The 20,801-nt window shown below is 39.4% G+C and overlaps 1 protein-coding gene across 3 annotated transcripts in view; it reads left to right on the top strand.

Moving 5' to 3' along the window:
- GMPS (guanine monophosphate synthase) overlaps window positions 1-8,855 on the top strand; it is a 78,695-nt gene extending 69,840 nt beyond the window's left edge. For all 3 annotated transcript variants that reach the window (XM_042955095.1, XM_042955096.1, XM_042955097.1), the window contains exons 13-16: window positions 1,638-1,753; window positions 6,212-6,342; window positions 7,279-7,451; window positions 8,733-8,855. In XM_042955095.1, the coding sequence (XP_042811029.1) occupies window positions 1,638-1,753; window positions 6,212-6,342; window positions 7,279-7,451; window positions 8,733-8,834 (522 nt within the window). In that variant the 3' untranslated portion in view covers window positions 8,835-8,855. The remainder of the gene's footprint in view (window positions 1-1,637; window positions 1,754-6,211; window positions 6,343-7,278; window positions 7,452-8,732) is intronic.
- The last annotated feature ends 11,946 nt before the right edge of the window (window positions 8,856-20,801 follow it).

The raw sequence follows: 20,801 nt of genomic DNA, 5'->3' as shown, positions 1-20,801 counted from the left end.
ATTTCTGGCCTCTCTATTCTTTTCCTCTGATCTATGTGTCTGTTTTTGTGCCAGTATCATACTGTTTTGATTACTGTAGCTTTATAGTATATCTTCCAGTCTGGAATTGTAAGACCTTGTTCTTCTTTCTCAAGATTGTTTTAGTTACCCAGGGTCTTTTGTGGTTCCTACAAATTCTAGTATTACTTGTTCTAGTTATGTGAAAAATGCTGTTGGTACTTTGATAAGAATTACATTGAATGTGTAGATTGTTCTGTGTAGTAGAGACATTCTAATAATAGTCCATGGGTATGGAATCCTGTCTTTCTGTTTGTGTCATCTTCAGTTTCTTTCATCAGTATTTCATATTTTTCAGATCTAGGTCTTTCACCTCTTTAACTTTATCCCTAGGAATTTAATTCTCTTTAGTGTAGTTGTAAGTGGTATTATTTTCTTAATTTCTCTTTATGTATGGTGTATAGAAATGCTACTGATTTCTGGGCATTAATTTTGTATCCTGCAACTTTACTGAATTCATTTATTACTTTTAGTAGTTTTTTGATGGAGTCCTTAGGATTTTCTATGTATGGCATCATGTCGTCAGCTAAGTGACAGCTTAACTTCTTTACCAATATTGATAACTTTTTTTTTTTCCCCTTCTCTGATTGGTATGGCTAGGACTTCTAGTACTATGTTGAATGAAAGTGGCGAGAGTGGACATATGTGTCTTATTCCCGCTCTTATAGGAAAAGCTGTTAGTTTTTCACCATTGAGGATGATGTTAGCTGTGGGTTTTTCATATGTGGCCTTTGTTATGTTGAGGTAAAACATTGGTAGATCCTGTCTGCCAAATTAAGTATGCCGGCTATATACAGTTTGGCAGATATTTTGAATGAAATCCCAATGAGCTTCTGGCATGTGTTGAATAATTATTTTTTTAAATATTTATTTTGAGAGAGAGAGGGCGCAAGCAGGCCAGGGCAGAGAGGGACAGAGAATCTGAAGTAGGGTATGGGACCCTATCTCATGAACCTTGAGATCGTGACCTGAGCCAAAATCAAGAGTCAGATGCTCAACCAACTGAGCCACCCAGGCTCCCATGCATTGAATGAATTTTTAAAATTACCAAGATACTTTCTTTTCTTTTTAAAAAAAAATTTTTTTAATGTTTATTTTAGAGAGAGAGTGAGACTGAGAATGAGTGGGGGAGGAGCAGAGAGAGAGAGAGAGAGTGAGACTGAGAATGAGTGGGGGAGGAGCAGAGAGAGAGAGAGAGGGAGACACAGAATCCAAAGCAGTCTCCAGGCTCTGAGCTGTCATCACAGAGCCCGACATGGGGCTCGAACTCACGAGCTTTGAGTTCATGACCTGACCCTAAGACGCTCAACTGACTGAGCCATCCAGGCGCCCCTAAAATTACCAAGATACTTTCTTTATGTCTGAGCTCATTTAGGTAGAATTTGATATGGGATTTTAATTTAGGATTTATTTATATCATTAGAGAAATACTTAAATATGCATTTATTCAAGCATGTTTTTGTTTAAAAAAAAAAAGAAAATGATTGTTGATGATGTTAATCATGAATGAAATATTTTCCAATCTGTGTTTTGATTTCTATAAAACCATTAAAAATTATTGATTGTATTTTTATTTTCAGGGTGACTGTCGTTCCTACAGTTACGTGTGTGGAATCTCCAGTAAAGATGAGCCTGACTGGGAATCTCTTATTTTCCTGGCTAGACTTATACCTCGCATGTGTCACAACATTAACAGGTATGTTCTGCAGGGGACAGGGGGTGAGGTGAAATGGGAAGATGTGTTTTTTTTAAGATCTTCTCACTGTTGAGAGACCAAAAGACTCAACGTATACATAGATAACAATTGAACAGATACTTAATAATAGCTTGTGTTTTCTTCCTTCATCACAGTGTAGTCACTGGCTTATTAAAAAGCTTTTTATTGTTGTTTAAAGGAAGACTAGGAAGGATTTTTTATTTAGTATAAAATATTAAAGGCACTTTTAAAACCTGTGTTCCAGGGGCACCTGGGTGGCTCAGTCGATTGTCTGATTCTTGATTTCAGTTCAGGTCATGAGCTCATGGTTCATGAGTTTGAGGCCTGCACCGGGCTCTGTGCTGACAGTGTGGAGCTTGTTTGGGATTCTCTCTCTCTCTCTCTCTCTCTCTCTCTCTCTCTCTCTCTCTCTCTGCCCTCCCCCTCCCCCCACTTGCGCTCAATGCTCTCTCTCAAAATAAATAAACTTGAAAAGAAAGCGTATCTTTCATATTATCATCTTATTAGTTCTTGGTTTATGATAATATGTTTTCTTCCAGGATTTCTCCCAGGGTTTCTTCTACTAGAAGGAATACATACAGGTTATAGAATTTTCAATAGAGACTTTGTTAATTTAATAACAATCCCAAGGGAAATCAAAGGGAAGAAATGGGCATATGCCAGATATCATTAAAGTACATGCAGAATTTATGTTGATTTTGGTTTTTTCAGGTCTAGTTTTCCTTTCATTTGCACATTAACTTCTTATGTTGGGAGTATCAACAGCTGATTTATAATCTGTTTGTAATACTCAATTGCATTGTCCCATCTATAGTTCAAGAAGTATCACTTGTTTAGTACCAGATTGCTAATTAGATGTTCCAGTTTCACCATTGGGTACTTTTTTGTTTTCTGCATGAGTATGAAGCAATTCACAACCAAAAATATTTTTTTTAATATACTTCATTGTCAAATTGGCTTATATATACAATATCCAGTGCTCATCCCAACCAGTACCCTCCTCAGTGCCCATCATCCTTTTTCTCTCTCCCCCACCCCCCATCTACCCTCAGTTTGTTCTCTGTATTTAAGAGTCTCTTATGGTTTGCCTCCCTCCCTCTCTGTAACTATTTTTTCCCCCTTCTCTTTCCCCATGGTCTTCTGTTAAGTTTCTCAAGATCCGCATGAGTGAAAACTTATGATATCTGTCCTTCTCTGACTTACTTCACTCAGCATAATCCCTTCCAAAAAAAATTCTTGAGGTTTCAGTTTACTCAAGGTTGCTGCAGTAATTAAGAACCTACCCATTGGTGTCTACCCTGCAGGATGTGTATAGTTCTAGAACTGCCTGCTGGGTTGTGCTCTCAGACAGGGAGTTGCAGGGAAGCCAGTGTTTTACTAAAAAGGCTTATTATCGTGATGAATCTAAGGCCTGCAAATACAGAAAGCACCTTTATGACACTGAAAAGAAGTACTAATAAATAACAGTAAATTTGTAATTGCTTATTTTGAATGGAGATAATTATCTTGGTTACAATAATGGTTCATAATCCATCTTCTAGAGAATATGTAATGCCTAAATAAACTTTTTAGGTCATATAGAAAATTCCTTTTCCCTGAATTTGACTCAACTGTTTTTGGTTTTCATTTCACAGCATTCTTACAGTTTGAGCTCTTGCTCAGTTTTTCTTTTGCTAAAGGACACTCACCCTTTTTAAACTTTATCTCTGGCCTTTTGTATGCTGGTTTCTCTGCCTGTCTTCTTCTTCCCTCATGTGTTCCTCCCTCCTTTCCCAAACATTTCCCCTACTGCCCAAAAAATAAAGTCTAACAAACAACAAACAAAACAATAGATCTTATTTTATTAACTTTTAAAGTTTATTTTGAGAGAGAGAGGTGAGGGTAGGGGAAGAGACAGAAGGAGAGAGAGACTCCCAAGGAGGCTCTGCACTGTCAGCACAGAGCCCGATGCCGGCCTCGAACTCGGGAACCGTGAGATCGTGACCTGAGCTGAAATCAAGAGTCGGACGCTTAACTGATTGAGCTCACCCAGGTGCCCCAAAAAATAGCTTTTAAAACATGAATCACAAACCCTTAAAAGAGTCTTGGTGAATTTTAGATTTCTTTGCCAGGGTCCTTTTTGGGAATTGGAATTTAAATAATTAAAGACTTTTTTTTTTTCCATTTTTGCCAAATATTTTCCTAATTCACATTATGGAATCTTTGTATAGGGAGGGACTGCTCCAGTTTCACTGTTCTGTACGGTGTAAAAGACTACCTATTCCTGTACATTCTGTGAACACTCTTGTTTGTAAAAAATAAGACAGAGCAAGTTCATGGCATTCTTTTTCCTAGTTGCTTTTTCCTCAGGGGATCATTTATGAACTCTAGGGACTGTATTGCTGAGTCAAAGTGTAGCTTTTTATGCATGGGACAAAAACCTGCTTGCTCTCATAGGTTTAGGAGGAGGCAGTCAATTAGTTGGTGGTAGTGGCAGTTTTGATGTGATGCAGTTTTCTTCTATGTGTTTTTATTCCAAGTACTTACTAAGAAAAAAAAATTCATTAAACTTTATCATGGAAGTTGCCAAGAGATATTTATTGTCTTTGGTAAAGATAGATAGGGCTAGAGAAGAGGGACAGTTGTGTGCTGGCTGGAGTCAAGAGTGGGGAGAGCTAGGATATGTTCATACCCGCGTCCTGACTGCCCCTTGTTTCCTGGGTGAAGGTTGTGGAACAGATCCTCCCAACCAGTGGTAAGACTCCTCAAGTTGTTGTACTTACCTGATCCTAATTTCCTCAAGCCTTGTTCCTTTATTATAAGTTACTTTTATTAACACCGTTATTAAGATAGGAAGCGTATATCTTTCTTTTAAACATATACTTAAAGAAGTAGTGATTTATTCCTTTGGCAGGGAATAGTAGGATGCCAGATTCTATTTTGGTCACACTTTTTTTTTTTTAATTTTTATTTTGTAAATTTACACCCAAATTAGCGTATAGTGCAACAATGATTTCAGGAGTAGATTCCTTAATGCCCCTTACCCATTTAGCCCATCACCCCTTCCACACCTCCTCCAGTAACCCTGTTCTCCATATTTAAGAGCCTCTTATGTTTTGTCCCCCTTCCTGTTTTTATATTATTTTTGTTTCCCTTCCCTTAGGTTCATCTGTTTTGTCTCTTCAAGTCCTCATATGAGTGAAGTCATAAGATTTTTGTCTTTCTCTGATTTCACTTAGCAGAATACCCTCCAGTTCCATCCATGTAGTTGCCAATGGCAAGATTTCATTCTTTCTGATTGCCAAGTAGTACTCCATTGTGTATATATACCACATCTTCTTTATCCGATCATCCATCGAGGGACATTTGGGCTCTTTCCATACTTTGGCTATTGTTGATAGTGCTGCTATAAACATGGGGGTGCATGTGTCCCTTCGAAACAGCACACCTGTATCCCTTGGATAAATGCCTAGTAGTGTAATTGCTGGGTCGTAGGGTAGTTGTATTTTTAGTTTTTTGGTGAACCTCCATACTATTTTCCAGAGTGGCTGCACCAGCTTGCATTCCCAGGTCATACCTTTTATAATGGGGAAACGAGGATCTTTCTTTGGGATCAATGTTTCCCAAAGTGAAAACAAAATTGAGTAGTCAGATAAGCCTGTAGTGCATTTCCCAAACTTACCTTGGAGGTTTCTAGTGCATATTAGCATAGTACAGTTTCTTAAGTTTTGTCATAAAGCAACCTATTTATTTGTTCAATTCAGTGTTTCCCCAGACTTCTGTGGATTGATTTCTTAGGGGTACTATAACAAATTATCACACACTCAGAGACTTAAAACTCAGAGACTTAAAACTTTCACAGTTCTAGAGGCTGGAAGTCTGAAGTCAGGGGGTTAGCAGGGCTATGGTCCCTATGACATAAGGCTCTGGGAGAGGATCCTTCCTTGCCTCTTCTTAGTTTCTAGTATTTACTGGCAGTCCTTGGCTTGTGCAGTATAACTCCAATCTTTGTTGCCATTTTCACATGGCCCTCTTTTTTCTATGTGTGTCTGTTTGCAAATTTCCATCTTCTCAGAAGGACACCTTCATAGATTAATGTCTACTCTGGTCCTTACAACCTTCCCTTAACTTGATTACTTCTTCAGGGACCCTATTTTCACTTACAGATTCCAGGTGGACATGAAGTTTGGGGGATACCCATCTATCCAGTACATTATATGAAAAGGGAATCGTGGTAATTCCATATATATTTGTACATTCTGAGATACTATTATTCCAAAGAATACACTTGCAGGAAGGTACATGGAACATAGACCCTTCTATAATCTTACATCCTGTCCTACCCATGTGGTGATTGGAAGTAGGAGAGGGGCCTCAGGACAAAGGGAAAGAATGATACTCTATTTGCCTTGCTTCTACTAAAATGTAATTTCTCTATAATTTTTGCTTCCCTTCTAGAGTTGTCTATATATTTGGCCCACCAGTTAAAGAACCTCCTACAGATGTTACTCCCACTTTCTTGACAACAGGGGTGCTCAGTACTTTACGCCAAGCTGACTTTGAGGCACATAACATTCTCAGGGAGTCTGGTAAGTTGCTCATTTTGTTTGTCACTACATGCTGTAACTAGAATTTGGAAGTGTGGCATTACAGTTTCTAGTAGGAGGATGCAAGTTTGAATTTCTAGATGCTTTTATTTTTATTATTCATTCCTGTGGATTGTTCTGTGATATTGCCTGCTATACAAAATTATTCACCTTTATGGTCATTTGTGGACATGTCCATAGGGGCAAAAAATTTGAGTTGCCTGACTCCCATGTTCCCAGTTTAGGTTATATAAGGTGATTTTTTTGTTTCACTCTATTACTGTAAACAAGTGTCCTTTTTGTAGTCTACTTGGTACCATATGTTTTGCATTTCTGTGCTGTTTGTTTCTGCTTTTACTATTTGAAATGCCCCCCAAGCATAGTGCTGAGGTGCTGTCTGGGTTTCTAAGCACAGAATGGCTGTCATGTGCCTTATGGAGAAAATACGTGGGTTAGATAAGCTTTGTTCATGTATGAATTACAGTGCTGTTGGCTATGAGTTCAGTGTTAATGAATCCAGAATAAATATTAAATGAGGTGTCTTTAAACAGAAACACATGTAAAACCAGGTTATGTATTGATTGGTTGATGAAAATGTTGTGACCAGAGGCTTACAGGAACCTAACTCTGTTTTTCCTCTAGGGACAGTGGTTTACTGTTTACTAATTCACTGTTTGCAGAATAGACTATAACTACCTTGGGTAACAAGAATAAAATCATATCACTGTAGCATTAATACAGTCATCAAATTCTATTGTTTGTATTTGTGATTGAGTTTACTTACAACGATGTTGAAAACAATGCTGCATGATGACGGTCTTAACTGTTATGCTTATGTATGTGATTTTAGATATTGTCTGGGAAGATTTAATGGAACTAGGTTAGAGGGCTTTTTCCATGGTACGTGATTGGTTCTGCATGTTAACTTCCTTTCTCTAGGGTATGCTGGGAAAATTAGCCAGATGCCAGTGATTTTGACACCATTACATTTTGATCGAGACCCGCTTCAGAAGCAGCCTTCATGTCAGAGATCTGTGGTTATTCGAACCTTCATTACTAGTGATTTTATGACTGGTATACCTGCAACGCCTGGCAATGAAATCCCTGTAGAGGTAATTTATATATTTTTTTCTCATACACGTTTTTAATATCTCTTATATTTTGTAATTTGGTGAATGGAATAGGCTATGATAAAATTCGTATTTCTCGGGTTGGTTTTCTGTTTATAAGATGGGCTTTTTTTTTTTTTTTCAATCTCCACGTAATAATTTAATGTACCGTAGTAGAAAAGACCTTAAATTTATTATACCCTCCAGATGTCTGATTACTATATGGAGAGTATCCACCTCTAATCTGTAATTCTGTCTAATCTTGCCAATAATATATTTTTTAAAAATTTTTTTTTTTAACGTTTATTTATTTTTGAGACAGAGAGAGACAGAGTATGAGCAGGGGAGGGGCAGAGAGAGAGGGAGACACAGAATCTGAAATGGGCTCCAGGCTCTGAGCTGTCAGCACAGAGCCTGACGCGGGGCTCGAACTCACGGACCGTGAGATCATGACCTGAGCCGAAGTCGGACGCTTAACCGACTGAGCCACCCAGATGCCCCATTGCCAGTAATATTTTTAAATATTGTTTTCTAAGAAAGGGTGAAAGCCCTGGGAGCGAAGAAGAGTTTATTAGAAATAAGGATGAGATTTGATGCAATGATGGCTAGACACCCATGAATTGCTTAATGCTCTACTTACTGTTTTTGATCACCATCTTCCTCTCGTTATCTCTCTCTCCACTGGAGTATTCCAAAGCAGCTATTTGCATAATAGCAAATGAAAACCAAAGTGAAACTTTATTAGGTGGCCCGCAGCTCCCATACTCTAATGCAAGGCTCTGGTTATAGCTGGATAGCTAGGCTGGGGAGTGTGGCTGTTTTCCCTTAGGCTCAAATCTGTTCTTTCAAGTGACCAGGCCTCCTCCTCCTCATGTACACTTGGTAGTGGTTATTGTTACAGTGCATTATCTGCCACCTTGCTGGCCTCCGAGTTGTATGTTTCAGCCACACAGAATTTGTGACACATTGGCTTTAACATATAAAATCACGTGCTTGGATGTCACATTGCTATCAGTGTTTCTAAACACTTGTTATGCACAAGCAACAAACATAACTTGCAGACTGGCAACTGCAGACTGCACTTTGAGTAGTACTGAGTTAAGTCACTTCAGTCTATAGAGGGAAATTAGGTTCACCTCATAACACTAATCAGAGACCATGCCATACACGTGAAAGACAATAATACAGATAGATCACATTTTAATTGTAAATGCAAGCCTACTAAGTCTGTTGGACATGCACTGGATCCTGGTTCTTCTATTTATGATCTTTGTTTTATAACAGGTGGTGTTAAAGATGGTCACTGAGATTAAGAAGATTCCTGGTATTTCTCGAATTATGTATGACTTAACATCAAAGCCCCCAGGAACTACCGAGTGGGAGTAATAAACTTCTTGTTCTATTAAAGTATTGTGTTCAGTTTAAATTGATTAGAAACCATTCCCAGTATTGACATGCGGTACTGTGAAAAGAGTTACTGGAGCGGCTGCATCACATCTGAGTTCTCTACAGCAAAAATCTACGGCTTAAGAGCTGAGTTGGGGATAACTAAAAGGGACTGAAGAGTTTGTACGGGTATAATCAAAGCACCATTGCCTACACTCAGACAGATTGACACTGCTTTTGCCTTTGCCTCACTTGTTCTTTATGTATAAACTCACTGTTGCTATTAATGTCTCTGTCAATGAAGATGTATGAAGGTGGCTGAGTTTGGGATTAGTAATGGGCCTCTGTCCCCTTTCCAGTTTCTAAGAGCTGTTAGAAAACACCCATTATTTACCAGTGTGACTTAGTATGTATATCTTCCAGAGAATCTGAATTTTCCTGTAAGTAACCTTACTCCTCCAAAGGTGGGGATAAGGGATGAACATAATCAGATAAAGGTGTAGGTGGGTTGTTTCAGTCACTTTTGCAGAAACTGGGGCTATCAAATGTAAGCTGCCATATCACAGTCATGGGAGGCCATGGGAGAAGGAAGCTATGAATGGCCTCAATTTAAAATGTTTTCAAATCCTGTTCCACATAGATGCCTTGGTGTTCACCGTCAACCTGTTCATTAGTAAGGAGCTTTATCACCGCCCCTCCCCCGCCGCCACCCCAGTGTTGCCAGCTCCCATAGCCTTGCTGAGGAAGTTTCTGTTCTTTTTCCCACAAGAGGCTATCTCTGGTGTAGCATCAATAAAGTCTGAGCATTTTAATCTCATTTGGTCAGAGGGCCAGCTCTGAGCTGACATGCTCATCACGCATGCCCATCACGCATGCCCACAGTTTATATCATCTAGTAAAGAGTGTAAAATGAACTCTTAGATGTAATCTGTAGGTGGATTTATTATTACCCACTGCTCAGAAGACTTGTGACCAGTTCTTGGTCCATGCAAGATATTGCCAAACCTTATAATCTTTCTATCATTCATAAGAAAAGATTCAAGAACTTGTGTAGGACTCATTGCCATTGCCACTGGTTTCTACCAGATCCTTTATAACATCCATGTATGCAGTATAAAAATAGTACTAGACTTAAATTCTACAACCATTTCTCCATATTTTAGCTGATCTTACTATTTAAGAACATTAGTGAGTTTTTGTTCTGTTTGTTTTGTTTTTAATTGAGGTTAACTGACATGTACTAGATTAGTTTCTGTTGGCATACTAAACCCATTTCAGGTTGCTGCCTCTTCAAGATCCTTTGTATCAATCAGGTACAAAATTTTCTTTGGGATTCAGTGTTAGGTAAATCGTAAAATTATGCGATGTAGAAGTCTACTTTTTATTCTGGCTGGTCCAGAGGACAAGAAAACTGTATTGCCAGACCTGCAAGGGAAGAACTTCTGTCTATTGTAACAGAGACCCGTCCCCAAAGCAAAGGGGTATTTGACTTCTACAGAACTTGAAGGGTTTATTTTCTGTCCTGAAGATGAGGTATTCATACTGCCTTTTGGAAAGAGGAAATGTAAGTGATCTGGCCTTAACAGATTTGGACTCATGTTATCTTAGAACTGGAATATACAACCTCTAAAAGGCTTACAAATATTTACATTGTGTGAAAAAATTCCTCTTGTAGCAGAAGTGTCTTACAGTTTTGTATTCAAGCAAATAGGAAACTAGGAAGAATATATAATAAGTGTTTTCTTTTTAATGTATCTTCTGTGGAACACTGCTCCACCAAGATGAACCTTGTCAAAAGGGTTAGGTGGTCATATAAATTGGGAAAGTGCTGTTCACTTGTCCTGTCTTGGAAAGTCATGGTATACATTATATTCAAAGCTCTGAGAGATTTTGATGTTAAAAGCAATTGTTAAAACTTTTTAACTTAATGTTTTCCTGATACTGTCTGCGAAACCCTTTTTATAATTCTTAATACTGGAAAAAATGGTCTCTCCAAAACATATCCTGACATCATAAAGTAAAAAAAAAAAAAAATTTTTTTCTGGAATTGAGAGATCTTCCCTGATGTTTTTTTGTATCCTCTTTTCCTTTGCAAAGTGCTTTTTGCTTTGTGCTGTACAGTATTAGTCTGTATCTTCACAGTCTGTCATCCAAGCAGCTGGGAAAAGTTAAGATTTATGGTCCATTTTACCTTAGGGAAACAAGCTCAGCTTAGTGATGGTTACCTAGTGAAGTTTAGAATTAAATATGATCCTTGGTAGATTATGACTGCATTCCCATCACTTACCACGTGCCTGGGATACCTATTTAATTATTTTGTTTATTTGTACTGATGAGGGCTAGGTAGGCAGATCAGTGGAAACATCATTTATTCCCCACAATGGCAGGCACAAAAGAATTTTCAAGTACCCAGTTTCACCTTAATGGTGCCATTTATACTCCTCAGCCGTACAGGAAATAACAGCCTGGCTTTTAAGTTGTTTTAATATCAGATGTGACCTTACCCCAGTCATAGGTAAACATCACAATACATTGTGAAATCAAATATTAATTACCTTGTTTTTTGTAGCTGTAGTATAGATCAGTGAAATTGGACCACTTAATCTTCTGTTGTGACCACAACACTTGGAAACTACCCATTAATATGTACCTGATAGCAGTCTCTTTACTGTGTGTTTTTGAAACAGTTGACCAAGAATGTGCTTTGGCTTCGAGACTAATGAAAAGTGTCCCATTATCTGTTCTATACAGCAAATTGTTGGCAGAGCTGGAGCTAGAATCCAGGCTTTGTCTTCTCTGTATTGAAGAGGTTATGTTCGAAGGCCCTTCAAGGCAAGGCTTAACAGGACGTTCTCAGCGGATAGTTGACCATCAAGGACAAATGTATTTACAAAGTGTAAATTCTCTCCTTATTTACAATAATAGAATGGTTAGTTTCTGTCATGCCCAGTGTTATACCTCTGTTTCTTTTTTATTCCATTTTATTCCTTTCCACCACTCCATACCCTCCTCCTTTCTCCCACTGTTTCCTGAATTCTCACTGGAATGTGGTAAGGACACACCTCAGCTAATGGGTACTCCTGTCATTGACCCAATTCAGAAAGTAATAGGGAACTGAATATAAGCTGGACGTCTCTACCCTTAGAAAGCACCCTCTTTGTTCTCACTGTGGTAGTTTAGCCATGCAGGTAACATAGGGAACCAGGGTATCTTTTTTTTTTTTTAACCACTGTAGGGTTCTAACAGCAATAATGGTGGCATCCTTGGCTTTTTTATTCCCTGACCATTTAATGACAAGTGAAGAGATTTAGAATCCTGCAAAGAGTACCAAAATGCCATATTAAAGAGGCCCAGGTATTCCACCCAGCTCTGACCCTTTGTCTGTGGTTCTCAACCCTGGAGAGGAATTAAGTCTCAACCTGAGGAATTAAATCTGTATAATGTCTAGACCCCACAATCAAATCAATTAAAATAGAATCTTGGTAGGGCCCCATTATTGATAGTTTTAAATCTCAGCTGGAAAAAACTGTTGCTGAAAGATATACCTGGTCTGTCTAGTTATGGCTTAAAATCGTAGTCAAATCTATAAGAGAAATGCTAAGAGAAGGCCACACATAACGTCTTGTTGAACATCTCATAGCTAAATTACTTCAGAACTAGCGGCTCTCGACAACTTCTTTTGGTTTTTGTCAAAGAGGAGCAATCCACCCCTATGTTACAGCCACCTCTCTGAATCTGACTCCAGCTAGATCATGAAACAGACTGAGCTATTATTGCACCCACTGAAATCCTTCTGGAGCTGTGTCATTTGGATATCATTCATTAGAGATCTGGAGATTACCTGCCTGCAACCTAAGTTCCCTGAGGGAGGACTTTTTGAACAGCTCCATTTCAAGTTACGTATCCATTAGTGTCTTTGTTTACTGGTGGATCCCGTGGCATCTTTTGACCTTGTTAAGGGCTCTTTGATTAGCAGAATTATGAGACTTTGGGGAGAGTTTCATTATTTCTTGGGTATACTAGGTTCAGTAGCTCCAAAGTTGTTCAGGAAGCCTGAACCTTAAGTAATCCAAGTGGAGTATTGCCTTTGGAGAATACAAATATTTAAGGTAAGTAATTTTCTGTCTTTGAACCTAATGTGGCATTGTTAAAACCTTATGGTATTAAACGAAGAAGTGAATGTAACCTTTTGAACAGATTTTTTTATAAAAAAGTATTTTGTTAATTGGAGTAAGTAGTATAGTTGTGAATTGTTCATGGTATATTGAAATACCTTGTATGTTGTGGTGATGTTGGCATAAAATAGCTTTGCTAAATTAATATGAAATGACTTTAATGCCTTTTGTTTTCAATACACTTCATAAGGGAGGCAGTGATGACTTCCATAATTTGTCGTTAAACATCAGTGTTTATGAGAAGGTGAAGGAAGAACAAAGAGGACAGACGTTATCAGGGTATGGGAAATAAGAAATTGCATATACTGTCGGGTTTCTGGATAATAAATTGAATCTGTCTCTATAGGAGGGTGTCAGGATTTTGCCCAGAGTATAACAGTGGACATGATAGACACAAAATATTAGATAGCTTTTTAAGTGAATAGTTAGGTGTGTGTGTGTGTTTTGAAAATTAAAGTCCTACACACGCACACACACACACACACTTCTTGCATACTTATTTATATTTGATCAACTCTGTCCTCAATTATTTCAAACATCTATTACCTTTATTAATTTGATACAGAAGTTGGATCCTATTTGTTGAGAACTGTGAGCGTTGATCAAACCCATGAAAGTAAATGTATTAAGTCACTAATATGATTAAGGGAAATAACCATGTTCAGAAACTGAATTAAGTAATTACTTTCAGGTAGCTACATTGCTGTGGTGTGATTGACCTGTTCTTAAGAAGAAAAAGCTTCTGGGGCATCTGGCGGGCTCAGTGGGTAGAGAGTGTGACTCTTGATCTCTCAGGGTTGTGAGTTTGAGACCCATGTTGGGTGCAGAGATCACTTAAAAAATTAAAAAGTTTCAACAGACAAAAAATATTCAGCTAGGTGCAAGAAAATTCCATCTTATGATTCTTTTCAAAAGCAACTTCTCTTACAGTGTGGGTGGTGAGGATGTAATGAATTGGACTTGTTCATAGTGCTTATTGTTTTGGGGGAAAAAAAGCACCAAGAATGATATATATATCATGACCCTTTTGTGTTCAGGAATCTCCTTAAAAATTTTCAAGCCTACAGAAAATGAACTAGTGCAGCTAGCACTCTCTACATACTCCTAACTACTGTGATTCAAAAATTAAAATAGTGCCTTTCCTTTATTGAATAAACCATAGAGCACATAGTTGAAATTTCCCCAAAGTTGATAAAAATTCCAGAGATTTTTAAGTAAATGCAGTATCTTGGAATATTTCAGTATTTATGTTGCCATTCTAGCCTGTTTTCAGATTTTTGCTTCAAGAGAAATTTAATAATTTGCCATTGAATAGGAAACATTTTGGAAGATCTTTTTTACTTTTTTTTTTTTTTTTTTTTTCTTTTCCTGGTCAGGTTCTTAAAGCAACTGATGTGAATTTAGTAGGGGTTTTCAGGCTTTCCTTTCACAGTTCCCTTAGTGATTTTTTAATAGCAACCCTAGACCAAAATAAGTATCTAATAGTTCCATTTTTTAAGTGATAGTAATGTTGAAACAACTTGAAAAATATTTGTCCTAACAACGTAGTAGCCACTTGAAAAAATATTACACATCCATTGAAAGAAACAATGTATTTCATTTTTGAATAACTGGAGTTAATTACTAAATGTATGCTCTGTTGGGGACTGTGCAACTTGATAAACTCTGGTATAGATGAATACTGCTATCTCCGTTTTCTAGTCCATGCTGAGTTTTGCACAGTACTTTTTTATCACAGCAGCCACTGAATACTTAGCTTTGCAAAGATAAGACATTGAAAGGAGTGCAGCATGCTGCTGTGTTGAAATGGACCTACCACAAGCTAGTAGTTCACCTTGCGTGTATCTGAGTTTGCTGCAGTGTCTTGGAGTACCTCTGAATAGTTTGAGAACCGTAGTGTCTGAGTATTTTGATTTTTTTTCCTTTCTGCACATCAAAGGATACATATAAAATATACTTGTATCCTTAATAATTGAAAGAGTTGTCTTTCTTGGTTTTGATGTTAAGAGTTGGAATATTTTGCAAAGATAGAGATGTTTAAAAATCTCAACACATCTTAGGGGAGAGACAGGTATACCATGCTACATAAAGTAAACATGTATAGAGTCTGCCTAGATCCAAGTTGGATGTGTACTTCTCACTTTGGAGCTTTGCTTTGTTAGTTACAGTTGTTACTACGGACGCTTAAAACTATCCTGTGCTTTTTAGGGTGTAGACTATACACCCTCTATACTGTATAAAAGTGAATATTTACTGGGTTTACACATGCCAAATATGCTTTCTACACATTAAATACTATATTGATTTCTCTTTGTAAAACAACGGGAAACAGTCACATAACACACTAAAAAAAAATCTTTTTGTTAAATACACAGTGATGGCCATCCCTTGAATGTTTTTAGAGTTCATCAAGACACAAAGAGGGAATTAACATTCACAGCTTGGGAATAAATTGAATTTAAAGCTTACTGAAAGCATAGCTCTCTTATATACAGTTTCACCTTTGTGTGACTTCTCTGGATCTCAGAAGGGAACCATTGTAGAAAAACATTGAGAATTGGGAATAGGAATCTGTCATGAAATCTTAGAATATTAATGACCTAGAGTAAGATTCCTAGTTCATTTGCTAGGTGTTATTTTGGGAATCTATTTTAGAAATATTTCTTCCTAATTCTGCTTATAAAACATTAGCCTGAAATCTAATTAACTTGATGTATTTCTGACTCCATGTAGCTGTGCTGCCTTCGGCAAGGCAGCAATCTCCTGGGCAGTGGTTAACTCGGATGTGATGTAGGAATAATATTACCTGGTTGGTCAAGTGACAAAATGTAGGAAAAGTGAATACATTATGAGAATATGCCTTCTCTGTAAAATGCTGGTGTAAGCATAGTCAGTTATTTAAAACAGATGGCAGTGCAGATGTAACAAAAGATACGGGATTAATAATCCCATTGTGCTCATTTAGCTGGGATAATTCAAATAAAATTATACCATGTCAGATCTCAGATTTTGAGGATGGGGTGGGATGGGATCATCTGTTTTCAACTATGCAAGGGCTATGTATGCATGCATCTTTATGAAACTTACGCCACTTGATATTAACTAAGAGGGAACAGAACTGTCTCTTGTCTCCTCCAATCTTGCACTTGAAAACTACACAAATTTCGTGTAGTTTTCTTTCTGTTCTGATTCTAGTGGTGTATGCAATAATGAGACATTTGTCCTCTCAATCTCATAGTTGGGTGAAGAAGTTTGGAACAAAATGGAAGTGATAAGTCAGCATGTGAGTAATTGCAGAATTAAATATTCAGGCAGCACTTTCCATAAAATGTGGAGAGGTGAGGGAAAACACCTCAAGCTCATGTGATGTTCAAGTGCTTTAGGTCACCCCCTGGTTTGGAGCGGAGTCTTGGTGATAGGCTCCAGAGAGGTAGAACATATTCTAGGTGAGTGGAGGCCAGGAGGAGCCCCAAGCGAATCAACTTTGACCAGCTTGGGTGGTTTGGGAAGGTAAAACTGGAGAGTTGGTGCGAAATTGTGGAGGACTGTGATTCAACCAAAGGCTGGAATTGTGTCCAGTTAGGAGTATGTTCTGGATAAGCCAGGAGTGCTCAAAAAGCTCCTGTCTGTGGTGGCCCGGCTACCTTTGAGAGTCATACCAGCCCTTTTCCTTTGCTGTATGTGACGTCTCTGATAAGCTGTAGTCAGCTAGTCAGTCAGTCACATAGGCTTTTCCCATGCTGTTTGTATGGTTCAAGTGACCTGCTGTATGTTTGAGGCTATACACAGCCTCACTCTTGCTCACCAATCTGGCCTAACTGCCTTCTGCTGGCAGGCTGATCCCCTACGGGTCCCTCACCTCCCTTGCTGCTCCACTTCTCACCTTGGCCCCCTACTGCTCTTGCGGCCTGGAGCGCCAGCCCCACGGTCCTCATGCCCCACGGTGCAAACATTCAGTCAGCTTTGAATATTTGTGAGGGTTTCCTCTATGAAAACTTGTTAGTTCATCATGTCTGTAGAATGGGGCACTCCTCAGCTCCCACTACTGCTGGTGAATTCCATGACTGTTGATTTCATTTATTTCTGTTTTACGAGTAACACTTCTTCAGACTATAAACTTCTTGATTTATAGGACCAGTGATTTCCTCATCTTTGAACTTCTAGAGCCTGGTTCATAAAATGTAAAAATGGAATGCTTTTGAAAGACCTGCAAGAGGACAAGGCATACTTCAAAGGGATACATGTCTCATAGTAGAATTCCAAGCATCAGACACCTAAGCGAAGAAACTGAGCTCAACCAGGTGACCTAGCCTACATAACTTGAAACCACCAAATAGGAAACCACTTATATTCTAACCTATGTGTAGCTTCAGCTTTTTGTGTTACAACCCTAAGTGCAGTTGCTCTGCTTCTAAAAGTTACTGTTTTAACTTTCGGCAGACAGTCTGGTTCTTTGGCAAATTGTTAGAATTGTAAATTAATATATGAGTGCTTGGAGAATAGCATGCAATTATTAGGGATTTGTTCGATCTTCTGTATTAAGTGAGATTGGGTGGTTAAGGGCCTGGCTGTGTGGCAAGCAGAAAACCACAGAATTAAAGAAGTGGGGTGGTAGTCCTGATGTCAGGTGGCCTTAGCAGTTCCCATGGTGCTTATGGTTAGACTGGCCAACTGGCAATTGAGGTTTCTTTCAGAAACTGTCCTCCCCTTATCTCTTCTTTTAAAAAAAAGATTTTTTTTTAATGTTTATTTTTGAAGGAGAGAGAGAGTGTGGGGGTGGGGGGGTGGGGGCAGAGAGGGAGGGAGACACAGAATCTGAAGCAGGCTCCAGGGTCTGAGCTGTCAGCACAGAGCCGGATGCGGGGCTCAAACTCACAAACCGTGAGATCGTGACCTGAGCCGAAGTCGGTCGCTCAACTGACTGAGCCACCCAGGCGCCCCAGCCTCTTATCTCTTGTTTAGACATCTTGTAAGTACTCTTCTTGATGAAGATATAAGCAGAGTTGGAAGAAAAGAAGGTTAAACGGGTCTTAGGATTTCAGTGTTTTCACCTTTTTGCTATAGCAGGGAAGACTAGTTCATTATCCAACAAAAATAAAGAATAATGGGATTCATCTTCCAAGGTTTATCGGTGCTGCTGAGTGGACTGGCAAACATGAGGCAGCCATGGGCTGCATTTATTTTGTAGTTCAATGATAGAAGGGAGAGATTTATTAACCCATCATCACAATTCCTCTAAACATTTTGCTTTATTTAGTAAGAAGAAGGTGTATGTAACTTGACACTTCTTACCCTCCAAGCAGACCTGAGTTCATTCGTGGCAGTAACCACTGAGCACCTGCTCTGTGCCCAGCACTGGAGCCCCAGCTGGACTCCAGAGAACAAGTCTCCAGACCCAGAGGAGGTCCTGTCATGCTCCATTCCTCTGGCTCTTCACCATAGCCAGCCCTCCACACCTATATCCAGTTTGCTTCCTCCTTCCCAGATGGCCCTTCAGTCGGCTCCTTTCCATTCCCAGCTTCCACCACAGTCCAGGCCCTCAGTTGTCTCTGAACTATGTTCTTGCAGTGACAGCCGTATTCTCCACCCCTTGTTTCTTCCCTCTCCAAGCTAGTACCTCCATTTCAAAACACAGGTGATGGACTCAGAACCTTCTGGTCACCTTACTTGCCCAGAACACATCAATAACCTCCTCTGTCCACAGAATAGCATCCTGGCCACTTTACCTACCACAAAATTATTTTTCCAGATTTATCTTCTAAAACTATTTTCTAGCCATTCCCCACACTTGAGGCATCTTTCTTCTCTGTGGGGGTCCAGGCCATGCTCTACCCAGGCTGGTGTGACCACCAAATGACATGAAACTAGCTCCCGCTTTAGGGCCCAGCTCCAGTCACCTCTGAGAAGCCTTCCTTGGTTTAAGTCAGAGCATTAGCTCTCTCCTCTACATTCCTGTAACACATGGTATACATCTGTTCTATGGCATTTATTCCGTTCACTTTGCAGTTGTTTGCTTATTCCCCATACTCAGTTGTAAACTTTGTGAGGGGAGAGAATGGGTCTTGATTTTTGTGTCCCATCAACGCCCATAATGATGCTTGGCCTGCAACAGGTGCTCAGCAAATGCTTGGTCAAGGTTGTGTTCTATGCTTTATATTTGTTTTTAATTGCTTGCTGTTTGGCTTAGTTTTCATAAAGTACCATTATCTGTGCTTGAAAGAGAAACCGGACTCTCATCATCCAGACTTAAAAGGTTGGGTAAAGCAGGTCAAAGGCGGCTGGTACGTGACAAGCAGGTCAGCAGCAGAGAAGTAACATGGGATAGGGAGATTTCTTGAGGCTGTTTCTCCAGCATTTGTGGTCAGCTGTATAATCTTGGGCAGTTTACTTAATCTTTCTGAACCTTTTTCCTCACTTGTAATGAGATGAAAATATTACCTACCTACTAGGATTGTTGTAAAGACGAAATAAGGTATTTGAAATGTAGCACCCGGTGCAATGCTGACACCTAACAGTTTTCCAGCAAATGGTCATATGTACACATTGCCTATTACGCCCACAGCCTCCGCTGCTTCAGTAGACTGGTTTTGTCTCGTGTGACCTTAAACATTCCAAGCTACAACTGACAGGAACAGAGCTGGGCAGCCTGTTCAAAGACTGGCCAGTGACCTGAGCCATGGCCAGGCATGAGGGCTTCTCCTAGATAGTTGATCATTATTTCCTGCCGCAGGAAGTTAAGCTAGGTGATTCTAAAAGAACGAGTTACATAGGGATGTGGGAACTTAAGGTAAATTAAAGTTGGGTTTTGAGAGGCTGTGTTGGCCCTGTGCAAGGTGCAGTTGTGAGCAACCAGGAGAAGGTGGATGGAGAGAAAGCAGGGATACTGTACTGGGGCAGCAGTCGGGGAGGGAGGGTGGGAAAGAGATGGCAGACTCAGTTCTGAGTAGCTCTTAACAGCTTTCTGGGAAGTATGAGTAGTGTGTGGCTTTATTGCTCTTATGTCCTGTCCTCCTAGGGCTGCAACTGTCTAGCTGGTCAGGCAGGTTCACACAGTATCTGCAGAGTTGGTGCCTGGTGTGCTTCTCCAGACAGGGAGTTACTGAGGAATTGTCTGCAATCTGATCCCTAGGTCCTTTCTGCACTGGAGAGGCTTGACAGAAGTAGTCTGTTCTCCCCGGGAGGCTCAAATGTCTCTTGTGGCCCAAGGGTACAGAGCACTGGGCTGGTAGGTCACACTCATGACTCATGTGATGGATAGGAGCTTGGCATTAGGAGCCAAAAGAACTGAACCAGAGAGCAGGAGTCCACAGACTATGCCATTTACAACTGAAGTTAAATGCTACCTGTGTTGAAAATTTGAACAACAAAGGGGAAAAAAATCTTTGTTCAGTTTTGCAGTTTAGGCAATGAAATTATGGGCCAATACAATCCATCCATTCTGTTCTAACAGTTCAGGAAATAAGATTTACTAAGGGTCCTCTTTGCACAGTAAAAGTTAATCATGTCCAGAATATCCCATCTCCCCTCTCCCTGCCCCCAACACCCAAGTTGAGGCACAGCTCTTACCAGCTAAGTTCCTGATTCAGCTTGGAAAAGAGTTCCTGTTTTAATTGGTTCCTTTCTCTTTTCATCCTTTAGCACCAAAAGTCATCCTGTCTCAAATACATTTGCAACCAGATGTCTAGGGGAAAAAATGATGTGAAGTCAGTTTTAATTTGTTGTAAGCAATTATCAGTTATTACACTTCTGGAGCTTTTTGGTCTCTAGGAAGAATAAAAATAGGGTATATAAA

The sequence above is a fragment of the Panthera leo genome, chromosome C2, assembly GCF_018350215.1.
Source record: "Panthera leo isolate Ple1 chromosome C2, P.leo_Ple1_pat1.1, whole genome shotgun sequence".
NCBI lineage: Eukaryota > Metazoa > Chordata > Mammalia > Carnivora > Felidae > Panthera > Panthera leo.
Note: the sequence above shows the minus strand (reverse complement) of the source record. Positions and strands in the feature narration are given on the sequence as shown.